The 23,626-nt window shown below is 36.7% G+C and overlaps 1 protein-coding gene across 1 annotated transcript in view; it reads right to left on the minus strand.

Annotated features, from left to right (window-relative positions):
• Positions 1 to 23,626, minus strand: part of LOC149783059 (E3 ubiquitin-protein ligase AMFR-like) — a 77,411-nt gene that overhangs the window by 21,895 nt on the left and 31,890 nt on the right. The window contains exons 7-12 of the mRNA XM_089934657.1: positions 20,748 to 20,881; positions 17,870 to 17,980; positions 13,099 to 13,286; positions 10,906 to 11,015; positions 8,493 to 8,618; positions 6,156 to 6,218 (exon numbers count right to left, since the gene is read on the minus strand). Coding sequence (XP_089790783.1) covers positions 6,156 to 6,218; positions 8,493 to 8,618; positions 10,906 to 11,015; positions 13,099 to 13,286; positions 17,870 to 17,980; positions 20,748 to 20,881 — 732 coding nt within the window. The remainder of the gene's footprint in view (positions 1 to 6,155; positions 6,219 to 8,492; positions 8,619 to 10,905; positions 11,016 to 13,098; positions 13,287 to 17,869; positions 17,981 to 20,747; positions 20,882 to 23,626) is intronic.

The raw sequence follows: 23,626 nt of genomic DNA on the forward strand, positions 1-23,626 counted from the left end.
GACAAATTATTTATATACAATGCTCTTTTTAACAGGACTATAAGTCTAACTTTTGCTGAATGATCTTAAAAAATTATGTGATGAGCAGGATGATATACCAATCTGAATGTTGTAGTACATCACTCATGTTTTACTTTTTATATCTGTAAAGCACTACTGACTTGTCCTTTTTCTGATCTGATGCTTTTCAAGTTTAAAAAGATCCTTCTTCTCTAATTTTGTATAGTCATATAACATTCATCAATCACATCAATAAAGCCTATTTTGCTTAGCATTTGGCATCATCTATGTTAAAACTATAGCATGGTCTGCTACCTAAATATATTATTAATATAATGAATCTGTGAGACAAATTTTCAAACTGAAGAAACCCATCTATTTTCTTGTAAATGTGCCATAGACAGTCGCTATAAATAAAAAATAGCCCATGTAGGTCTAGACTGGACAAATGCACCTTTATGCAATTTTTATGCAGCAATCTTCTTTTTTAGAATATTCTCAAATTTACGTTGAGTAGGAATAAAGAAATGATAATAAAATGACAAACACAACTTTTTAATGCTTTATTTTTATTTTTTAATGCACCCAAAAAGTATAATCTCTAAAAAAAAGAAGCCAATTCTTAAGTAAATTATGTTTCTCCAAGAATAATTACCCCGTCTCATTACATTAAGAATATTAGCTACCTCATGAAACCAACCCTACTAAAAGATAAACATGGTCTTTTCTATTTCAATAGACAAAGAGCAATAACTCTTGCCAATTACTTCCCCTTGCCACCGCCAGGTGTCGCTCTTTCTTTTCAGAGTGAGATACTAATGAGGATGCTCGCATGGCAGGGTGGATGGAAGGCTTTTTCAGTAATGTGATTATGTAAGTATTCTCAGAGAAACATAATTTACTTACAAATTTTCTGTCTCCTTCAAATACATTCCCCAATCACATTAGGAGAATAAGTAATAAGAGGAGGAGATGCTGAGCATCCGACTTCTACCTCGGGTATCTTTCTAGGGTAAGATGGTTGACTCCCCATGTGAATGATAACCTGTTCTCCTATTTACATAAGCAACACAGACTAGGATCACATGACCTGGGACCCATTAAGTACAGTTAAGAAGATGAATCCTGAAATTTTATTACCAACATAATTTCAGCTAAGATAACAGGCTGTGTTGATTGATCTAGCTGGTCTTGTGGCCCTCTGTGCTGCTGCCACCAGACCAACCTGATGTAAGGTTTTCCTCTGCAATGCTATTTCTTTCAGATAAAAACTCAAGAAGGTTAACTCTGCATGCCAGCCAACAGCTTTTATTATATCCTGGATCAAAATGTTATGTTCAAATGCGAGGCTCGCAGAGAGGGCTAGAAGCTTCTGAGCTATAATTTTTGTGAGGCGGCTTCAATCTGAAGAGGCGTCAGAGTACGCCAAACATGTAACCCACTTCAGCCACAAGGCAAGGGCCTGAAGGGTGATATTTTGTGTCTTGGCTCTCACCAGAAGGAAGATGTGTTTGTGTGTGCCATGACTTATCTCCATGCGTTTCAAATAGTGCTTGAGAGTGTGAACAGTATCTTGTATGGCTGCCATTCTCAGCCTTTCTATGGAAAAGAGTGAGTGATGACTCTTTGATTACCGATGGATGGTAACCCAATTATCTTTTTTGGGCAACAAAGCCCAGTTGTGTGAAGAGAACAACCATACCCTCCGATCTGAACTGAAGAGAGTTTGAGTCATCAGATGGGGCATGCAGCTCTTTTAGCCTGCATGTGGAAGCTAAAGCTATCATGAAACATGTCTTATATCATAGTAACTTAAGCAAAGTATAGGCAAGAGGTCTGAACTGATTAAAATAGAGTCATATTAAACACCAGGATTGTTTCCATTTGGAAACAGAGTGAGAGATTTTGGTCGATTGAGACCAAAATGGGCTTAAGATCCAATGGGTCTCTATTATGCCTAAAATCATGTCAGAATGGAGGGCCTTTTTGCTCTCCAGATTCTTTCCACAATTAAAGATTTACAGTCTGCCTCGCAAGTTTGTCCTAATAAGAGCCAAGCGTGACCATGGTTGCTTGAGAAGATTCGGGTTGGCCAGAATCTTACTGGGCAGATCTATCTCTAGACTGAGTATTGATGCAGGAATGATTAAATCTCATGCATGATCATGACTGTTTAATCGAGGGGACATGAAAAGGGTGCCATGGTGCTCACAATGTCATTTATAAGGGGCACATCAAAAGATGGCCGAGCTGGGTCAAATCTGCCGCCGCGTTGAATAAACCAAGGGACTGCAAAACAAATCTCACTCACTGAAATCCAAGTCCTGTTAGGAATGGACTTGACTAGCTCAATGATTCTGATTAAGCGAACACAAGGAAGTTGCACCATACTGTAGCTCGTTAAAAAGTCTACACCCAGTTGGACAAAATTCTGGGTTGGACAGAGGTCTGACTTTTACCAGTTCACTAGAAAGCCTAGATGATTTAAAAGAGAAAGGAGGTCACTCCTGGCTTGGAGTAGGATATAACCATGTGTTTCTGGAAAGTATCATCCAGGTATGCTGCCATCATTGTAGGTGACATTGAGTTGAACAGGGTGACAACGCAATCCATATTCTTGGTAAAAGGACAATGGTTAAGGCCAAATGTGAGAACATTGAACTGATAAACTGTGTTGCAGTAAGCAGAATGGACAAATCTTTGTGTCATGCGGTGGATAGATACATGAAAATATGCACCAGGTTGAGACTGAAGGCATACTGATCCCTTTGAATGGAGAGGCAGATTGATCTTACCGTCTCCATCTTGAAAAGATGGCATAATTAACTGGTTGTGGTAATGTGTCTCAACTTGCTGTTTGCTTTCTGAATAAGATGCAGCCTTGAATAAAAACCCCAGGGATTGTAGTCTCTGCACAAGCTCTACTCTATGTTTTTTTAAAGAGCAACCATATCCCCTATTGATGAGAGGCATCCTTCACCCGATCCGATGGTGTAACCATGAAAAGGGGAGACAAGAGAGGGTTGTAGATGAACAAAACCCAAACCCCTCAGGAATGACCTGGACAAAATACACACATACACACACACACACAATTTATGAGGGAAAAGGAAGATCTAGTGAGCTCAAATTCGGTTTCTTCTTGCCTCTCTCGGACTGCTTCCTATAAATCAATATTGGTGCATATGTGCCTGAGAAGATCCCCTGTCCCAAGGCTGCTTAACATCCCTTTACACTGGCAGGGCTGAGTGGCTCCAAATGCCCTTGTGGGTAGTGCTGCTAGATGGATGGGCAGCTCCTGAGTTATGATATACACATATGGGCATGTTTTATCCCTTAATATGGTACACAATGCACCTTTTTAGTGATGGTAAACACATATGCCGTGTTTCATCACTCAATCTTAAACTGATTTAAAGTTATAGCATGGCAGAGAAAGTGTGATGTAAACGTAAAATACTAAGCTGTGACCTTGACTTTGAAATCAGGACCCTCCATTCCAAGTGGTTTGCAAAAACACCTTCTAGTGATGATGTCCAAGTATGCAGAGTTTTCATTCCTTATTTGCAAAAATGGTGTAAAGTTATTGAGCAGAATGTGTCAAGGAAACTATAAAATACTGAGTCATGAACTAGACCTTAGAGATTCCTACCCATGAGTTACCCTCTGATGATGATATATAACTATACCAAGTTTCATCCCTTAATCTATATCAACTTTAATGTTATACAGAGGAGATGAAAGTGATTGAAATGCAAAATATTAACCCATGACCTTGACCTTAAAGACAGCATCTGAATGTGTTATATGACATCACTTCTAGTGATGATGAATTAGTACTTAGTTCATCCCATATTCTCAAATGGCTTTCAAAGTTATAGAGTGGAAAGTAAGCTGTGATTAGGAATATAAAATACCTTGACCTCAAAGATATGACTCAGAATATGGTATGCAACACACCTTCTAGTGAAAATGCACAAGTAAGCCCTGCTTTATCCACTTTCTCAAGCAGAAAAAAAAATGTGATGGACAACAAAAAGTATTGAGCTGTGACCTTGACCTTGATGATAGTAGCCCAAATCTGGTATATGATACATGACAAGATGACATATAACTATACCAAGTTGCATCCTTTAATCTAAAACAACTTAGTTATACAGCAGAAGCATAGCTGTCAACCTTCCAGGCTCACAATTAGTGAAAACAGGGATAAAAAGTCGTGACAAGAATTAGTGAAAAATACCATCAAAACAACTCCATCCACTCTGACCGTCAATACTACACTATATTAAGATCACAATATAAAACAAAAACACTATATATATGCAGAAATATATCTGCATTTCTATTTATTATGGTATTCATAAACTTCACTTGTTCTTGTGTTTACTTATCAAGACATGACACTGTGGCAGACTTGAACTTCCTGAATTGCTTGATCGTAATTTGTTTTCAAAACAGTTCAGGCTTCTTGCCTGCTGGTTGATCTTGCTGACTAAAATTGCTGACAAATTTTCTGCACCTAAGGAGGCCCTAAAGTCTGTCTGATTTTTCCTCACGAGAGAAAATACTCTTTTACTGTCACAGTTGCTGTGAGGAATGCACAGGAGCTGCAGCACTTTTGGTTCTTCCACAGGAAAATTTGGAAGCGATCTTCGAGTTCAGGAACATTCGTCGGAACAAAATGTTGAGCATGGTCTCCAGCTGATAAAGGTAGATTGTGTTCAACAAGAAAACTCGCAAATAATGCTTCAGCTCTGGCAGCTTGTAGGTCTTCCGTCAATGGCTTAAAATATTCCAGAGCTGAAATCTGTGAATTCTTAATTTTCTCAACCTCTACTTGTTTTTTGCAACCAATGTGCTTCTTCACATTGTCTCTGCCACCATGCCCACTACTAAAATTTGAGGCACACTTTGTGCAAAAAGCATGATATATATCAATGTTTAATGGCTGAATGCATGGCTAATTTTTGGTATATTCCAAATTAAACTTAACTTTTTATGCAATACATTTCTTTTTCCTTGGAGGTGAAGCCATTTTCAAGATCTTACATGCGATGCTGAACAGTAATTCAAATAAGTGCTGGTGACGCATGCGTGGAGCAAAATTTCAGTTAGGCCCCAGTTTCTTTCAAAAGCATTTGTAAAACTACTCTTATACATATAGATTAAAATAGGCTAAAATACTTGCTACCGGGCCAACTGTACCAATCGGCTGTAGTTCTACTAATATCACGACCAGCAGCACTGGACCGTTTCGGGAACTGCCAATAACACGACTAGCGCTTAACAAGAAATTGGTTATTTTATTAAAGATTTAAAATAATTGAGAATTGGAGAATTCATGAATTTTTTGCTTGCAGCATGAATCCATGAATCGCTGAAAAAGTCGTGAAATTCATGCCAAAATCATGAGGGTTGGCATCTATGCATTAGTGAAAGTTTAATGCAAATGTAAAATATAGAGCCCTGACCTCACCATGAAGAAGGATCCTAATTTGGTAAACAACACACCTTCTAGTGATCCCTTACTCTCAAACAACTTTAATGTTACAGAGTGGATTGTAAAGTGCAATGGAAAATGAAAAAAAACTTGACATTAAAGATAGGGCTCCTAATTTAGTGTGCAACACCTTGACCTTGAAGATAGAACCACTAGTTTGGTATACAACACACCTTCTAGTGATTACATGTAAAAGTAAATAAATGTTCCCTAATCTCAAACAGCTTTTAAGTTACCCAGACAGGGAACGTGTGACAGATGGACAAACATTCGATACTACGTCCCCACTTTTCTTCCAAAAATTGGAAATAATAATGACAAAATAATCTGAAGCGAATAGTAGCTACCATTAATTTGTCTTTTTAAAGTCTAGAAATCTAAATTTCCCTTAAACAGATTAATCAGCAAGCCTCAAATATCCTATGAACTGAAAAAACAAGAAAATTCAAATTGATAAGACGTTGTATGTCAAGTGTTTTCACCAAAATGAATATGTTATATTTGCAAATTATGCAATTATTATCTGTGTTTAAGTATTTACCTCACTAAGATGACAAAATAACAATCACTGATGAAATATTTGCTCTAGAATAATTTATTGTTTTCAATGCATGTTAAACAAGGTACTGTGTAAAATTAAACCTGAGCATACCTGCGGAGTTAACTCATCACTTTCTTCGGAGAGAAGTCCATTTCTTGACAACAGGGAACCTGGCTGTAAAATAATTATCATTCACTAGCGAGGATTTTAAAAATCTCCTTTTTTTCTAACTAAATGGACTAAATGAATTTATACATCACCTGATATAAAAGATCATCTTGGTGTAAGTAGGAAATCATGAGAAAATTTAATTTTGTCATATGTATCCACAAATGTGAAAAACTATTATAAACAAGAGCACCTTACAGGGACTTGCACTCTACTTGCCTGAGGGAATTGACAGGAATCCACATTAAGCCTGTTACTTCTGCCCTTCAATTCTTTTTCAGTGCTGAGTATCTGAACCATCTTATATATTTTTGAGAAAGCCCAACATACCAAATTTGGCGACAAAATTACTTTCTTATCTGTTGGAATTAACATGTTCACAAGATATATGCAGCACCTTTTATCTCGAACCTGATCACTAGATTAGTCTCAGACACTGTCAAGATGCTAAGCTTAGATAAATCTGTAATTCAATTCTTTCTTTTTATTTAAAACAAAACCAAATAAGTTACTGAACTGGCACAATTCAAGGTATTCTTCAGACATATCCACAAACTATGTTTGACAAAAATACATTCATATTTCTTTGTGTTATTTCATGCACAGGTCATTATTGAAAGAAAAACACCCAAGGTCAAGACTTTAAACCTTAAATTCAAAGTCAGAGAGATGCTTATCAATCTGTTTATTAGAATAAAATTAAATACAAAGTCTGGTCAAATTTCATTTCTGTATGTATTAGTCAATATGTTCAAGAGCTCAGTGAAGTACAAAAATGCAAACAGTTACCTATGACTTGACCATGGGGTATGATTTCAAAACTCCTTCATAAAAATATCAATATGTTGGCAGTCAGATCTGAATCATTCTCATTAAGGAACAATCACATACTGCAACCAGAGTTTTAGTGAAAACAAAATATCAAGGCAAAAAAGAGTAGTGATAACATGACTTTTGTATGGCTAGTATGGTACCATGTTGGACATCAATCTTCAATCGAAGCCAGTTATATACTGATGTTGTGTTTAAATATATTTTTTAAAAACAGGCCATTAGAGTAATCCATTTAGAAGAAAAAGCCATATAAAAGCTTTACAGACAGTCATGAGACAGCAATTTTGATCATTATCATTTTAATACAGAACAATTACATATTCCTTTAATCCTGAAGAAAAAAAAACATGTTGGAAAGACTATCAATTTGGGAAAAGTAGCTATAATGAAATTTTCAATGTGGCAACTATGGTAGCCATACTGGGAGGTCAACATGGAATCATTTTGATTTAGGACTAATTATGTGCTGCAATAAGTGTTCAAGGGAAACCTCCATGTCAACATGACCACCTGTTTAGGCAGAGAAATGACAAAAAGATTCAAGATGACTATGGTGTCAACTATTTTGTGAGGTCAGGTTGGCACTAGTTTTATTTAGGACAAAACACATATTATAAGAAGTGTTTGTGTGAATTCTGCTAAGACTAACTGTTCTAAAGATGTAGTAAAAACAAGATATAAAGATGGTAACCACAGTGATTACATTGAAAACCTGTCAGCACAATTTTTATTTCAGACCAATAATATATCATCACAAGTCTTTTAGTGAAAACCCATTTTTATACAACTGTCCATTCAAGAGGAATTGCATTAACAAGATTTTAATGAGGTCACCATGGTGTTCATGCTGGAGTCAGATCAGCATTAGTTTCATTAAGGAACAACAAAAGATACCACACTGAAAACTCCATGTCAGTACCATCAGATGGAAAAGAAAAAACTAACTTTTCATGATGGCCACCACGGTAGCCATACCAAATGCCTGAGGAGCACCATATTTATCTAATACCAACAAGTCCATCAGCAATCCTCCAGTTAAGAGAAACTGTGATAACAAGCTTGTGCAAAGAGATGGCCAAATGCCAGTTGTGGGACTACAGGCATCACATAAGCCCTTCTTCTCTTTGACCAGTTAAGAAACTACTTTACGAGCCTTGATGATTGACCTTAGATCAAACTGTATATAATTTATGCTGCACATGACCATATGCTGAAAACTGTTACAAAATTATATAAACACATATCAGGATGGAAAAATGCAGCAAAATAATCCAAAATATTGTTTACCTGAACTTATACATGGTAAAGGTTATGACGAAGCATTAACAATGTTCAATCAATGATTTATTGTAAATTATTTTTATCAGAAGTATGCTGCATAAAGTTTTTTAGCAAACATTCTTTGTGATAAAAATAACTTCATTTACAGTGTACCATTTAACTTACCAATGGTGCCTGCAGTCTTCCCTCTAGAATATTTTCAATTGTAAATTCCACAGATCTGGTTTCTCTCAGGTCATCAAGGACAAGATTCATTGGCATGTGGGGAAACACCTGAAGGACCTGTCGGGCCTGAAATAGATGTTTGGATAATGGTAATTATTTATCCATGTAATGATAATATAGATGGCTTGAAGGGTTCAGGTAATAATACATGAAACAAGAACAAAGGAGTGAACATAACTTGTGAAATATTAATAACCAAATTCCTATTATGATTATAATCATACACAAATACCAATATCAGTATATATATATATATATATATATATATATATATATATATATATATATATATATATATATATACATATACCTATATATACACACGCACACACACACACAAAGGGAATTAACTCTTACAGATTAATTCCCCTTTTTTTGTGAAACGGCTATAACTGTATCCCAGATGTAACCAGTTTAACTCTGAGCAAGACCTGTAACAGGATGCTTAAATTTGCAGAAAATGTCAGAAAAACTTATTGTAATGTGATTAGACAAGTATTTTCTGAAATATAATTTACAAAAATTACCAGATCAAATTAACATTAGAAGAATCAGAAATACAAGATGTTTTAACATCCAAATCTATCCGTATCCCCCAGTAGGAGCATGATGATTGCTCTAATGAAATGATGAATATCTAATGTGAGGTTAGCACAACTAACAATTGTGCATTTGAACTTGTGCAAGAATGATCCATGTGGGATCACGCACCTGGCTACTGCCTTACATTTAAATGAATACGGTGAAAGTTACAGGTCATGCCTGGGGCTGAGGTTGTGCTACCTTGAATAGGGCATGGTAAATGTCTGGGCTGCTACCAATGACCAAATAAGGATTCAGTTCTCTCCTTATTAGGCCAGGTCATGCAAACAGAAGCTGGAGAAAGTAAACTGGGCATATCAGACAAATGACTCAACTATGTATTGGTTCAAGACATTATGTTCAAAGGCCAGGCCAGTGGAAAGTGTCTACATGTCATGAGCCAGAATCTTCACAAGTTGTACCTGATCCTGAGAAATCAGAGTACACTGATCTAATAAGCCCTTTGGGGCATACCAGTTCCTGCAGCTTTGCCTCACCTGATGAATCAATTGAGGCTAGATAGGTTATAGTTATTTGTTGCCTGCCTATAGACAGTAACCCATTTTTGAAAAAAAAACAGGGCACCATCATTAGTAACACTAAGTCATCAGAATGGAGTATCAGGTAATTTGGATCCATGGGCAGTGCATGTAGCCAACTCACAATGCTAGTGCTATCTGAAAGCAAAATTTGTGTTAATTTTTTCAGCAAAGTGGTAAACTGGGGCTTGAGCTTCGAGCTTAGATAAATCGAACCACATCAAAACCTGAGAGGTTCCACTTTGGGAACACAGTGAACCAGCATGGCCTTGATACGTCAAAACTGGACAAGAAGTCATAAAGATCCTTGCTGTGACCAATATTATCTCTTCATGATGTCCCTATAAAACTTGTCAACAACTCTAAATTTAGATGAATGCTTAATAGTTTTTGTTCAGGAGATTAGAGCATGCTCTTTTCTCAAGGTTCTTCAATTGCCTTTTCAGGGCTCTGAACCAAACATCTTCTGTCTTAATAAACACAAGCTAAACTGCTGTTAAGATGATTTTGTGCAGGATAGGCACATTTCATTGTTGTCCTCAATGATTTTAAAGTGTCTGCACTTCTTGCACTTAATTGGCATCTCTTTAATGAAAAAGAGAAAAAGAAAAAATCAAGTGCATACAACAAAATATACAAACTGTCCTTTTCGGCAACTCAAGTTACTGAGAAAACCTAAGAAGAGTGAAATTTAACAGTGCAGTACAATACACTTGTGAACAAATTGAATCTTACTGGTCAATATCACATGAACAATAATTACCAGTAAATAATTTTGTAAACACATTTTGACTTAATATGCCAATGAAACTAAATGATGCATGGCTAAACTTAAATGTAAACTGCAATGGATTCTTTGGCAGCAATGTTAACAGTTGTAAGCAAAAGTTTAAATTGGTAACTTCCAGAAAACAAGAGTTCAGCTGTAAGAGTTACTTCCCTTTGCCTATATAATCTGTAGACAAAAAGATGATTTTATAGTTTTTCTGGGAGGGCTAGATTTGGAAATAGAATTGAGTAATTTCATGTTGCTAATGTAATCAGATAATGTATTTGACCTAAAAAAATAATATTTCACTTGCTAAATGCATCATGAGGGATTGTTATAAAAAAAAACTTCAGCACAAAATATTAATGACACTACAATGTAACCACCACTGTGGGTAGAAAGTGACACATACATGTCAAAATATGCTAATGCAGACAAGACAGAAACCTTTTTCTTTACTGACCATGTTATCTAGTTGTGAAGTTTGTTGGACTGATTGTCTTGTCCTGGGAAGCAATTGTGTATGGGTCACCTCCACAGAAAAGCTAGGGAACCAGCTTATGTATCGAGAACCTGCAAAATATTTCAGATTAAAATACTATGATAAAACACATTGGACTGTACACCATGTGTTAGCAGAACATGAAAATGTATTTTAACTTGCTTTATCTCCAATGTATCTCAACTTTGCAATGTTGTCAAAGTTACTTCTACTATCTATATCTATCTATCTATATATATATATATATATATATATATATATATATATATAATTTGTCACTGATTGTTTCTTGGTGTTATTTTAACATATTATTTGCTATATCTTGCTGAGAAAATTGAAGCTAAGTGCCTTCCCAAGGAAAAATTTACACAGTCGGACAGTCAGATGTCAGACACTGATGTAGCACACAGCATCTTTATTCCACAACTGTCTTGCCTTGAAATCAAAAGGAGCAAAACAGAAATAGAAAATCTGTGCAAGAACTGGCATTTCCATTTTTAGCCTGGTTTTCACAAAAGAATAAATTGCAACCTTTTTTTCAAATGAGCCCCTTAGAAGGACTGCTGCTTTACTGGCCAAAAATAATTTCCAATAATCCAAGATATGAACATGTTTTTCATTTTAACTGATGTGTGCTGAAACCATCTAAGATATTCTTGAGCAGTAAAAAGAAATTTCAAGATGGCCACAATGGTGTCATGTTCAATGTAAGATTGACTCCAATTATAGGTGTAGTAACAGCATGTTTTAAGACGGCTAGCTTGGTGACCATAGTGGATGTCACATCAGCACCATTTTCATTCAGTACCATCAAGACATCATGATTAGTCTGTCAGCCATACTATAAGTTAGACTGGACTTTTTCATTTGCCAAACAAGACATTATAAAAAACCTTTTACTGAAAACCAAATTTCTTAATGACCCTCCTTTCTAAAGGCATAGCGATAAGATTTTCAAAATGGCCACTATGATATGTCAAAGCAGCAAAATTTTCATTATGACCAACTAGACCAGGTGAATGTGTCAGACCTGCCAATCCTAAGAACCTTGAAGTTTTTGATAAGGCAGTATATTGTTCAACAAATTACACCAATTTTCAGAAAGGTGTTACAAAACATGTTGTACTCCCTATTGTCGAGTTTGAAAACATCATACCTGCATGTCATGCTAAAAACCCAATGTTTTACTTTAAAAAGCCTGGCAGAGATATGTTTCGAAAACTTGATTTTCAATCATTTGGTGCAGGGGGGGGGGGTAATTTACTCTGAGAATCCAGCAAAGGAAGTTTGAACAGTTCCAACCAGTCTCTAATGGAAACACAACTGACACTTCGCTTTACCTTCAAACCCCCAAGGAACTACTGAGAGCTGCACGGACTACATCTAATTAACACTATATTCCAACTATTTAATGGATTTTTAAAACAGAAACATAGTGTATTTCTTTTATATTTTATGTCTGTCTGTTTGTGATTATGTGTGTACACATGTGTGTGTACATGTGTGGTCTTAATATATGATATTGCTAAATCTATCGACTATTTTTGTTTGTAAATGTATTAAATGCTGCAAAGAAAACATCATAATTATATTTTATTCAAATCTGAATTTCCAGTCATTCTATACTGGTGCATATGAAAAGATAACTTATTCTTAATTGGATGACATAACTTTTTTGGGTCATGTTCCCTTCACTTTCAATGTACTTTTGTTTGTTTGATCAGATTTCTAGACTGCAAAGCTAGCTTATGCAGGCAGTCTACATTAACATCGGTAAGTTAAAGGGTCTCAGATATAGTTAGCCTGGAACCATGCTCAAAACAAGCCATGGACATGTCAATGAAAAATTTACTACAGTTATCATATTTCCATAGTATTTACTATCGGTTAATTTTATAGGTAATTTCAGTAAAAGGGTTGGCTGATCTGATATGTGCATAAAGTTTCATGGCAATCTTCCATGGAGTTTAGGAGGAGCAGCAATTACAGCCTTGTGCTAATGGATGGATGACAGACAATCTTTTCATAGGCTGCTCTTTGACCAGTAGAATGAAAGATGTAGAAAGCACAGAAGTCTGCATAATAAAAACAAAAGGGAAGTTGAAGGTTGGAAACCAAAGGTTGTTATTCATGTCTGGATGATTGAAGCCATACCATCAAAATGAAAGAAGTGATTTGTGGTTTGTGCATTGGGATTATTTTGTTGCTGCAAATTTACATCTGCATCACCACCACGCCCATCTGGCACATTTCTAGCAGAGTCTTCTGCTGGGCGGTCACTTAGCGTGGTGCGGCATGTAGGGCAGGAGGTATCCTGTTCTAACCACGATCTCAGACAAGAGCTGAAAATCAATGAATAAATCAATCAACAATTCAAATCAATTAAATTTACATTCAGAAAAAGGAAAAACATCAACTCACAAAAAAAAATTGACAGGGCCTTAAACAGGGAAACTTAACAAAAGAATAATGAGGAATTTGTGGGCCATAATTTCTCTAATAATGATGTGGAATACTGGAAATCCATCTCATTCAAGGTTCTATCAATACAAATGTGCAGGCCAAATTTGGTTGAATAAATCCCTAAGATAGTTATCCTGTGGCAGTGAAAATTATGAGGAGAGTCAGTCAGGGGCCATAACTCATCTAAATGATAATGTAAAATGCAGCTTATAAAATTCCTTCATGACCCATCAATATAAAGCTACAAGCCAAATCTGGTTGAAATCCAACAATTTTTGGTAAAGTAAATTCAATGGAAACCAGTCAGGAGGACAGACAACCAGAAGCTGTAACTCTTCTACATGATATTGTGGAAAGCTGGAAATTGTACTGAACCAAGGTGCCATCAACATAAAACTGCATGCCAAATTTGATTGAAACCCATCAACTGTTTGTAAGGTTAAGCTGCAGAGACTAAAGTCAACAGGAAGGGCAAATGGGGGCATATATCCTGTAAATGATGTAAAATGACATAAACAAACTTTGACATCCAAGGTGTCATCAATACCAAGATGCATGCTAAATCTGGTTAAAATCCAACAATGTAAAGTCAAGCTGGGAAAACCAAAGACAACAGGATAGGTAATCAAGGGCATAACTGTCTGACTCCTGCACATGATATTGTGGATTCATGGAAATCAAACTAATTCAACATCTCATCAATCTAGTCTAGTGCTTATGCCAAATTAGATTGAAATCTAACACTCTTTGGTTAAGCTGCGGAAGCAAAGGTTTGGAAAACAGCCAATTCTCTGTCATATCTCCTCTAAACGAGGATATGGAATGATGTAAATTTAATTCTTCCAAGGTCTTGTCAATATAAAGCCAACTATTCCCCCTAAAGTAATCCAGTAGAAATGAAATTGCTGACAGACAGATGGAAAGACAATTCAAAATGATTACATTAGGGCTCTGCCAAATTCACTGAAATGACTCTAATAACTTTATGTCATTATGTTTTTTTTCTCAAAAGAAAAAAATTAGTTTCATTAACAAACAATGAAATATTATAGATTAATTAGATGCAAGTTCAATTTTACATTTAAATTCCTTACCCTAATCCACCTGTGATCAGGAACCAGGGTGCAATCAGGAAGTGGGCAAGGGTGAACATGACAGTGACAAAACATAATGTTTACTGTGTTTTACTTCAATTTATTTCTTCTGTCACAATTTTTGCTCATGTTAATCAATCAAAATACAGAATACAGATTTTCAGGCAAATATTTTGACGAAAAGATGCATAATTAAAACTTGCAGTTGCTCTTCATGTTTCTGCATGTTGATATTTTATGTAATTATTATTGATATTGTCTACACAAAATCTGACACTAATTTAAAATACAACCTCTGTCCAGCAAATGTGCCAAATCACTGGCAATGGATCTGGGTATAGAGGGTTCTAAGTCTGGGTCAAAATGTTCATGTGATCATGTTTCCTGCAATTAGTTCAAAATGTTTATGTGATCATATTTCAAGCAATTAGGTCAAAATGTTTATGTGATCATATTTCCTGCAAATAGTTCAAAATGTTTATGTGATAATATTTCCTGCAATAGGGTCAAAATATTCATGCAATCATCTCTGCTGCCATTGGAAACTTGGATGAAATGCAATCAGAAAATTAAGTACTAGAATCATTAACTGCATAATATTCTTTAGAAATATGTACTTTTGGATATATTTGAAGCAGATAAACTATGGTTGATTGCAAGGTGGTCATACTGCAGTGGTTTTTATTCAGAATACATTTTATGAAACCAGGAAATATAAGTTCCTATTTTAGTTGTTCCCCTAGTTCTGTGTGCAAATTTCTCTTGGCCTTCTCATAATGTCATATACACATATTAAGATTTATAAATTAATGGGTGTTGCCAATTGGTCATTATGTAAGTGATGATTCTCAATTTAATTAACAGTCTTTGAAGGAAAAGAAAGATTTGGAAATTATTAAAGGTACCAAAAAAACAACAGAAACAAATACTCATTGGTCTGTACACATACATGCCAGCCCCTGGTGAGGAAAAAATATAATCCAAGTGAACAAAAGAGTAATCCAAACAGAAAAAAGAGTAATCCACATATAACATGATAAAATTCAATGAACATCTGTACAACATCACTTACTGTTTCAAATTTTCATTTATAGCACTCTGAGCTTTAAAAAGCAAGTCTCTCATATTGCATTTCAAAACATTTTGTACCAGCTGTGACTATGAATGTTTTGCACACCAGTAGAGCACCAAGTGCTGGGTTACAGAGCCTGGATCTGAATTCAGTTATATTTTTGTTAACAATACTGAACAATCTCTCATAGTCAGCATTAGAAAGTTAAAGAACCAATATTCCTTTCATAACCACACAGAGAAGAGGAAATATATATATCTTCCAGTTACTGGGTCTTTTAGTTGGGAAATAAGGTGCCACTGCACATCAACTCTGTCCGCATTAAGTACATTGTCAGGTAGAATGCCAACTTAATACTTCAGGAGTTCTCCTAATATATTGGCAGCCTTTCCTGCAACAGGGTGCATCATATGACAAGGACAACTTGATATGTACAATGATGGAGACATTTTTCAATATACAGAATGCAACTCCTTTAGGAATTCCAGTCATCACTGACATATTATCTGCTGAAAACCCCATACAGATCTGCCAATTTATGTTTATTCAAAGCATCATCAAGCACAAAAAATGTTTTCTCCAGTGTAATCTACTGTGAATTCTGGTAATGAAAGAAGAGCACTAGGACTATGCCCTTTTTGTTGTCAAAGTCTCTTACACATACTGGCTACAACTTTTTGCCATCATAATCACTGATCTTGTCTGTTGCAATACTAAACGGCCCCATTTTCATAGCTTCTGCAGTTTTAAGTAAAGTATCTTCTGCTAAACGCCCAACAAGATTAGATGATTTTGTTCTTGCACATGCATATTTTCTGCAATTTTGGAATCAGGAAATATCTGTTTGAACAAAGGACCAATGTAGTCTTCTACTGCTAGTGTAGTCCGTGTTCTATTAAGAACTCGGTAAATAATGCCTCTGCATTTATAAAATTTGTGTCCATAATTTAGTTCTGCTACAAAAAAAGATGTTACCTTAGTACTGGAGTTTGTAAAACGAGGTAATTCAAGGTTTCTTTGTTTTACCACCATGGCCAATATTTAAATCATTTCCACACAGCCTGCAATGTGTGTGAAGCTGCCCCAGAATGGACCGCTGTATTGTGAGAAAGCTAGCCAGTAGCTTCTCGTGGGTCAGTGGTTCTTCCACCTCCAGTTATACTGGCTGCCATGTGTAGCCTATCTTGTGCTGAAAAATGGCATTAAACCCAACAACAACAATGACAAAAAATGTTAGAAATAAAATCGAAAATAGAAAAATGTCAAACTTAAAAAAATGGAGACCAATGAAAAGGATTCATGTACTTGAAATATTAATCATCTAAGCATGATCTTTATTTAAGCTTTCTGCACAAACTTGGAATCCAATTTTAGCAGTATCATTACCTAATAATACTTACTTGCATTTAAAGAAAAACCGCCATAATTAAAGCACTTAACCTTCTAAAACTGTACTGTGGCTTGGAACCAGTTCTGATTCACATTTTATCCATTAGATAGTAAATGCAGAATTACAAACATGAGTGCCAGGTCACATATGATACAAACAGTCTTTGTACCAGTGACATATGACTTGTCCAAGAGAAAAATGCAAAACTAGCACACCTTGAGTAAGTCTACTTATCTGCATCAACAAAAACATAATGAACACACAGACCTTGTTTTGCTGCAATCATCTTGACCCCTTCCTGGTTCCCAACCACAATTAACATACGAACCTTGTTTTGCTGCCATGTTGACCATTTCCCAGTTCTCAACCACAATTAACCCACAAACCTTGTTTTGTTGCCATCTTGCTTACCCTTTCTCAGTTCCCAACTGCAACCCAGGTTCCTGATCAAGGGTTGTCCATTAATATGATTTGGAAAACTTTGGAAAGTTAGCATTTTACAGTAATCAGTATGCCAAATGAACATAACCCTTTTACAGCATGATTGTGAGGCTCCTGATCAATGAAAACAAAAGGCTTTCATTAAATTAATAGCACGGCAAAGTAAAATAAGTATTTGCTAACTTAATGTGATATTAATTATAAAACATTATAAAAGTTGCCAAAAATAATAACAACTGGAACAATAACAACAATAATATTTACTATATGAACTTGTGTGTCTAGCTCCCTCTGTAACTATGAAATTGACCTTCCAAACCACAATCTAATGAAAGCACTAAGTTAAATAAGACAGTCAGATTAAAAAAAAATGACACCAGATGAATGATGAAAGATAATGACCAATATGCCTTTAAAGTGGTTCGTTGGAATTATTATGACACTTCACTAAAAAAAAGCCCTTACTTGTGAAATAAATGCCCACATGGTAGCTTCCTAGCAGATTCCATTTTCTCCCAACAGATGGCACAGTCATCACTATTCTTCTTAATCTCTTCTTGAGTTGCCATTGGAAACCTGCAAAACATTGAAGATATTAGTTTCATGACTGCACTACAGGTTCAGAATTCTGATCCATCCCTTAGAGGTGCAGTTTCTATGTCTGTGTGGGGATACTTTTGTATGTGTCATGAAATGTGTAGTGATTTCAGGAACTGTGTAATATCATGCACTGCGTGGAAATACTTTTGTATACATGTAATAAGAAATGTCTAGTGATTCCAGGAATTGTGTAATATCATGCACAGTGTGGGAATACTGTTGTATTTATGTAATATGAAATGTGCCGTAATTTCAGAATATCTCTAATATCATGCACTGTATAAGATTACTTTTACATATACAAGAAATGTGTAGTGATTTATGGATGTGTGTAATATCATGCACTGTACAGAAATAATTTTGTGGACATGTAATAAGTGATTTCAGGAATCGTGTAATATCATGCACTGCCTGGGAATACATTATATAGTGTAGTGTAGTGATTTCAGGAGTTGTGTAGAATCATGCACTGTGTGGGAATATTTTTGTCATCATCATTGGCGACTCTGCCTTGAGAGACCATGCAAATAGCCCCTTAGAGTATCATCTGTCTCTGGTGTTTTGGCAACGTCTGAGTTGCTGTGGTTGTTGTCATGCTCTTCTTTCTCTCACATATCTCTGCTGCCAGCTGGCCTCTCCTCACATCAGCAACTGCTATGCCCTTATGGACTGTCTGTCTCAAGGTTCCTTGGTCATCGGCCTGCACACATCCTATGAGGGGCAACTGATTCTTCTGGTGCCAATGGCCAGCTGTCCATATAGGATGTCCTTTGGCAGCCTCCCATCCTCCATGTGTTGGATGTGTCCCAGCCATCGAAGGCACCATTTGCTCAGCAGGGAGTACATGCCGGGGATACTTGCATACTGCAGGATCTCGCTGTGGGCAAGCTGATTTTCAGGATGTGTTTTAGGCAGCGTATATGGAAGGAGTTGAGCCAACACTCTTGCCTCAAATAGGTGCTCTAGGTCTCACTTCCATACAGTAGGGTGCTGAGAATCCAAGCCTGGTAGATCTGGATCTTGGTGTGCTCTGTCAGTGTGTTGTTTTCCCACACCCTCTTCGTTAGTCACGCCATGATGATGATTGCCTTTCAATGCCTTCTGTCCAGCTCCAAATCGAGCGAGAAAGTGTTGCTGATGGTAACCCCAGGTAAGTAAAGCTGTCGACTCCTTCCAGGTTGACACCATCGATTTTGATGGATGGGGCAGTGGTGGCATCTTGTACACTGACATTTGTCCTGCTCAGATTGACAGAGAGCCTGAACTGTTTGCAGGCATCAGCGAAACAGTCTCCCAGTCTCTGAAGGGCATCCACGGTGTGGGTCACAAAAGCTGCATCATCTGCAAAGAGCATCTCCCTGATGAGCACCAACCTCACTTTAATCTTCGAGCACAGTCGTGCCAGGCTGAACAGCCTTCCGTCGGACCTGGTGTGCAGATATATGCCATCAGTGGACGAGTCGAAGGCATAGGAAAGGAGCAGGGAGAAGAAGATCCAGAAAAGGGTTGGCACCAGCACGCAGCCCTGCTTCATGCAGCTGTTGATGGGGAAGGAGTCTGAGAAGGATCCATCGTACAGGACTGTTCCCTTCATATCAGCATGGAAAGTGATTATCATGCTGCGGAGTTTTTGGGGGGCAGCCAATCTTTCTGAGAAGTTCAAATAGGCCCTTCCAGCTGACCAGGTCAAAGGCCTTAGTGAGGTCAATGAACAAGATGCATGGTGGCTGACCTTGCTCTCTGCTCTTCTCTTGGAGTTGTTGGAGGGAGAAGATCATGTCTGTTGTCAACCTGCCTGCTCTGAAGCAGCGCTGAGATTCCAAGTACACACATCTGTCTGGGTTTACTCCCAGAGCCTTTCCTTCTCTGAAGAAATCCACAAGGCAGCAGAACCATCATCCAATGGCTGGGACTTGGTGGGTTTGGTATCAGTGTTTTCTAATGAGCTCCATCTGCCCAGGTTTGGAGTCAAAGTTTTCTTTCTCTTAGACTGGCTGCCTGCCAAGACTAACAAGCCCAGTCTGCCAACCCAGTTATACCGCAGGGCACTCAGTTGCACCACTTAACAGGCTCTGTGAAAACAGGGGGCCCCGCATACAGGTGCTGCTGTGAACACAATAGTTTAGGAGAGGCCATATGCAAAGAACCTCCTATCCAGCACAGCCAGACAGTGGTTCTGTGACGATCACTACACCTGGAAAGGAGAGGCTATGAGAGATGCTTCACTTTCCTTTGGCGAGAGGGATGTCTAGCCCAGACCTCGCACACTCCCTGTGTAGTGATTTCAGAAGGTTGTGCAATAACATGCAATTCTTACACCATTTCAATAGAGACTTCAAACTTTGGGATATGATGGGGAGTGGTATATTAATGAACACAACAGTTTTAGAATTTTCATTTGCCTAAAAAGTGTGGCAGACACAAATGTGCACATATATTTATCAATATATATCATGATGAAGTGGGTGGGTGATTAACTGCATGAAAAGGGCATGGGGTTAATGCCTTGATGCAGACTTCAAGTTTGTAATATGTTAAACACAGGCTTAAAACTATTAAAAATTGAATTTAACATCTCACAGCAGAATTATCTAAATGGCAAAAGGCACAAAAATGCACCTATTGGTTTAAGTTAGGAATAAAATAATCTTATACTATGATTACATACTTAATATTTGATTCCCATATCTTTCTTTTATATGTCTAACCCATTTTTCTTGTGCAAAAGGGAAGTTTCACTTACCTTGCTTCCATGTTTTTGACAACTCTTCTGTAATTTTTGTGCCGCTTGATGCGACGCTGGAACTCATAAAACAGGTAACGAAGCTGCATGCAAATCACAAGACTAGCCATGCTCAAAAAAATATTTCCCCAGAGCTGAAAAAGAAACATGGATACATTCATCAGATAAAGAATACTAAAAATACAGTTCTGTCATTTTGTGATATTTTCAAATAAAGTGCTATCACGAAATGTGTTTTAAGAAAAAACAAGGTATGCCCCCCCCCAAGACATCCACATATAAAAAGTTCAACCCCATAAGCCCTTGGGTCCTCGGCTAGGGACTTTCCCAAAGGTTATGAATACTAACTGGAACTATAAGATGCTTTTATACTTAAAATACAGTGTAAATTGGATAAAGAACTACTAAAATGGACACTATCCATAAATAAACTCCATTCGCAAGAGTGGTACAATGTGAAAGGTAAGTAATTGATATTCTAAGCATACTCTTAACAGGGTGAGACTTAATGGACACAAAAATACAGTGAATACTACATTATATACCCACAGTGTGCATAACAGTCCACAAAACCAGTCCTAATCGGGCATAGTTGACTCTAGAAAATTACTCAACAAGAAGTCTCTAGACAATAGAAAACTAAACTTACTGTTAAGATTATTTTCTCGTCAGACCTACCATGACCTTGACTGTTCACCTTTAGACACACAAATTTATAGGTTTCTTTCCTGCTCAATATGCAAACATTTCCAACAAAGTTTTGTCCAGGAATTTACTCTGCACAAAGGCTATTGTGCAAAACATTTTTCTGTGAGTCAGAATCACTTTGACTGACTGACCGTGAAATCATATACCTGGATTTAATCCCAAGTGTAACCCCTCCACAAACTTTGGTCAAAGCATGGGTCACAAATTAAAGTTATCATGCAAAATTCATTTTTTTTCTTCCAAAGTTACCTTGACCTTTGACCTTTTTTCCCCAATCAAGAGACTTCTTTCTTACTAAATGTAAAGAAACTATTTTTCTACTCTCAAAGAGACCATAACTTCTGACCTTTTGACCCCAAAATTGAAAGGTTTCTGCCTTAACCCAAGTGCAAGCCAGTTTGGTCCAAGTCAGTGCTGGAGTGTTAATGGTATTTGTGGAAAACATTTTTCTTCTTTCAGTGTCCATGACCTTTGACCTTCTGACCCAAAATTAACAAGCTTCTACCTTACCCTTGCAAGTTAAGCAGAAAGTTAGGTAACTGCAGATGGTGGAGAATTTGGGTTCTTGTGCAAAAATGAAAATTCATACCAGACTAGAAAACGGATAACATCATAATCTTATGGCAGGTGTATAAACTGTTCTGGAGCCAAAAGGACACACATTAGCATCTTGATTTAGTTTCAAGTTCTATAAAATATCCTAATTATGGTCAATGTATTCCTTTCTGCCTCAGGGAATTACTCTGCCACTTTCATCCTAAAGGATTCTGCCAGATTATTTCCAACCTGAACTGTGCAATTTGTAAAATTCCTAAATTGAAACATCATGTGCTTTATGAAATTACATATCTCATCATTAAACATAATTATTACAATGTAGCTTTCACCTTAAGGTAGCACTAAGCAGTTCTGTACGTTTGGCCATGGTGCAAAATTTGGACTGAAGAGATGCCATTACTTCATCCCCCTTTGATTCTTGTGCAAAAACATATCTGAGTTAGCCAGGTTCAATGGATGGTTGGATGAAGTAGTGTTTTACGGCACCTCAGAGGCTGTATGGTGCCGACTGATGGTAATGCTTATAAAAATGTGAAAATGGATTGTACTAAAATTTAGGAAGAAAACCCCATGTAGATGAATGAAAACATGAAGTAAAAGATAAAGTATAAAAGTTATGTAAAATTTATATAAATAAATAAAAAATGCTAACACAACAGCCTTAAAAAATGTCGAATTTGTTTTATAGAAACCATATTTCCCATAAAAGTTTCTTCATGCATTTCACATTTCGCAGTTTGTAAGTCATCACACTTGAAAAGAATGTGATCCACTGTCAGTAGACACTGACATGGTATGCACTCTGGTCATGGTTCTTCCTTTGGGAGGTATGCATTAGTTCGGTGCACCCAACTGACACAGTACCCACTCATCTCTGTGATTTGTTCTATAAGAGGGGTGACATTTTCCAATAGTCCAGTTGATGTTCTTAATTTTATTTGTGGATATTTGATGCTGATTTACACAATATTTGAAGTCAGTATATAGAATCCCGTTCAGACATGGGAGACTGCTGTGCTACTTTCGTTGCTTTATCTGCCCTTTCATTACCCCTTATAAAATTTTGACTTCACACCAAAAATTAAATTTTGGCCAACAATGTGCACAAGTGCATTTCCTTTATTATACACATCTTTTTATGCACATGACAAATTTTTCATTGTGCATGATTTCAACAGAAATCGTTCCATTTATAGTTCACTTTATTCATTAATAAAGTAACATCTGGAATTGAAATACATCTTATTTTGTTCAGCACAGGTTCTTTATGGAGTTGAAAAGTGCAGGTTTTTGAGACTTTCGTGCATTCCAAAATGGAGTACTGATGTAAATCAAAAGGAGATAATCACACATGGATTAAGTTTGCCATTAGAATCTTTTAATGATTTGGATTATCCATTCTCTGATGAGTATGAAAATGTATAATGGCTGATGATTATAGAGCTTGATTCTGATAGCAGGTGTTTTCAAAAATGATGGTCCATTCTTTACCATGGTCATATCTGAACACTGTTACATGCTAACTTAATTAGCATTTACACAATGTTCAGGCTTTCAGACATGATTTTGTCTTCCATAAAAAAAGATGAAATATTTTTAAGGAGGGTTTGGGG

The sequence above is a fragment of the Sinohyriopsis cumingii genome, chromosome 15 (genome assembly GCF_028554795.1).
Source record: "Sinohyriopsis cumingii isolate HCF-2022 chromosome 15, ASM2855479v2, whole genome shotgun sequence".
NCBI classification, from domain to species: domain Eukaryota; kingdom Metazoa; phylum Mollusca; class Bivalvia; order Unionida; family Unionidae; genus Sinohyriopsis; species Sinohyriopsis cumingii.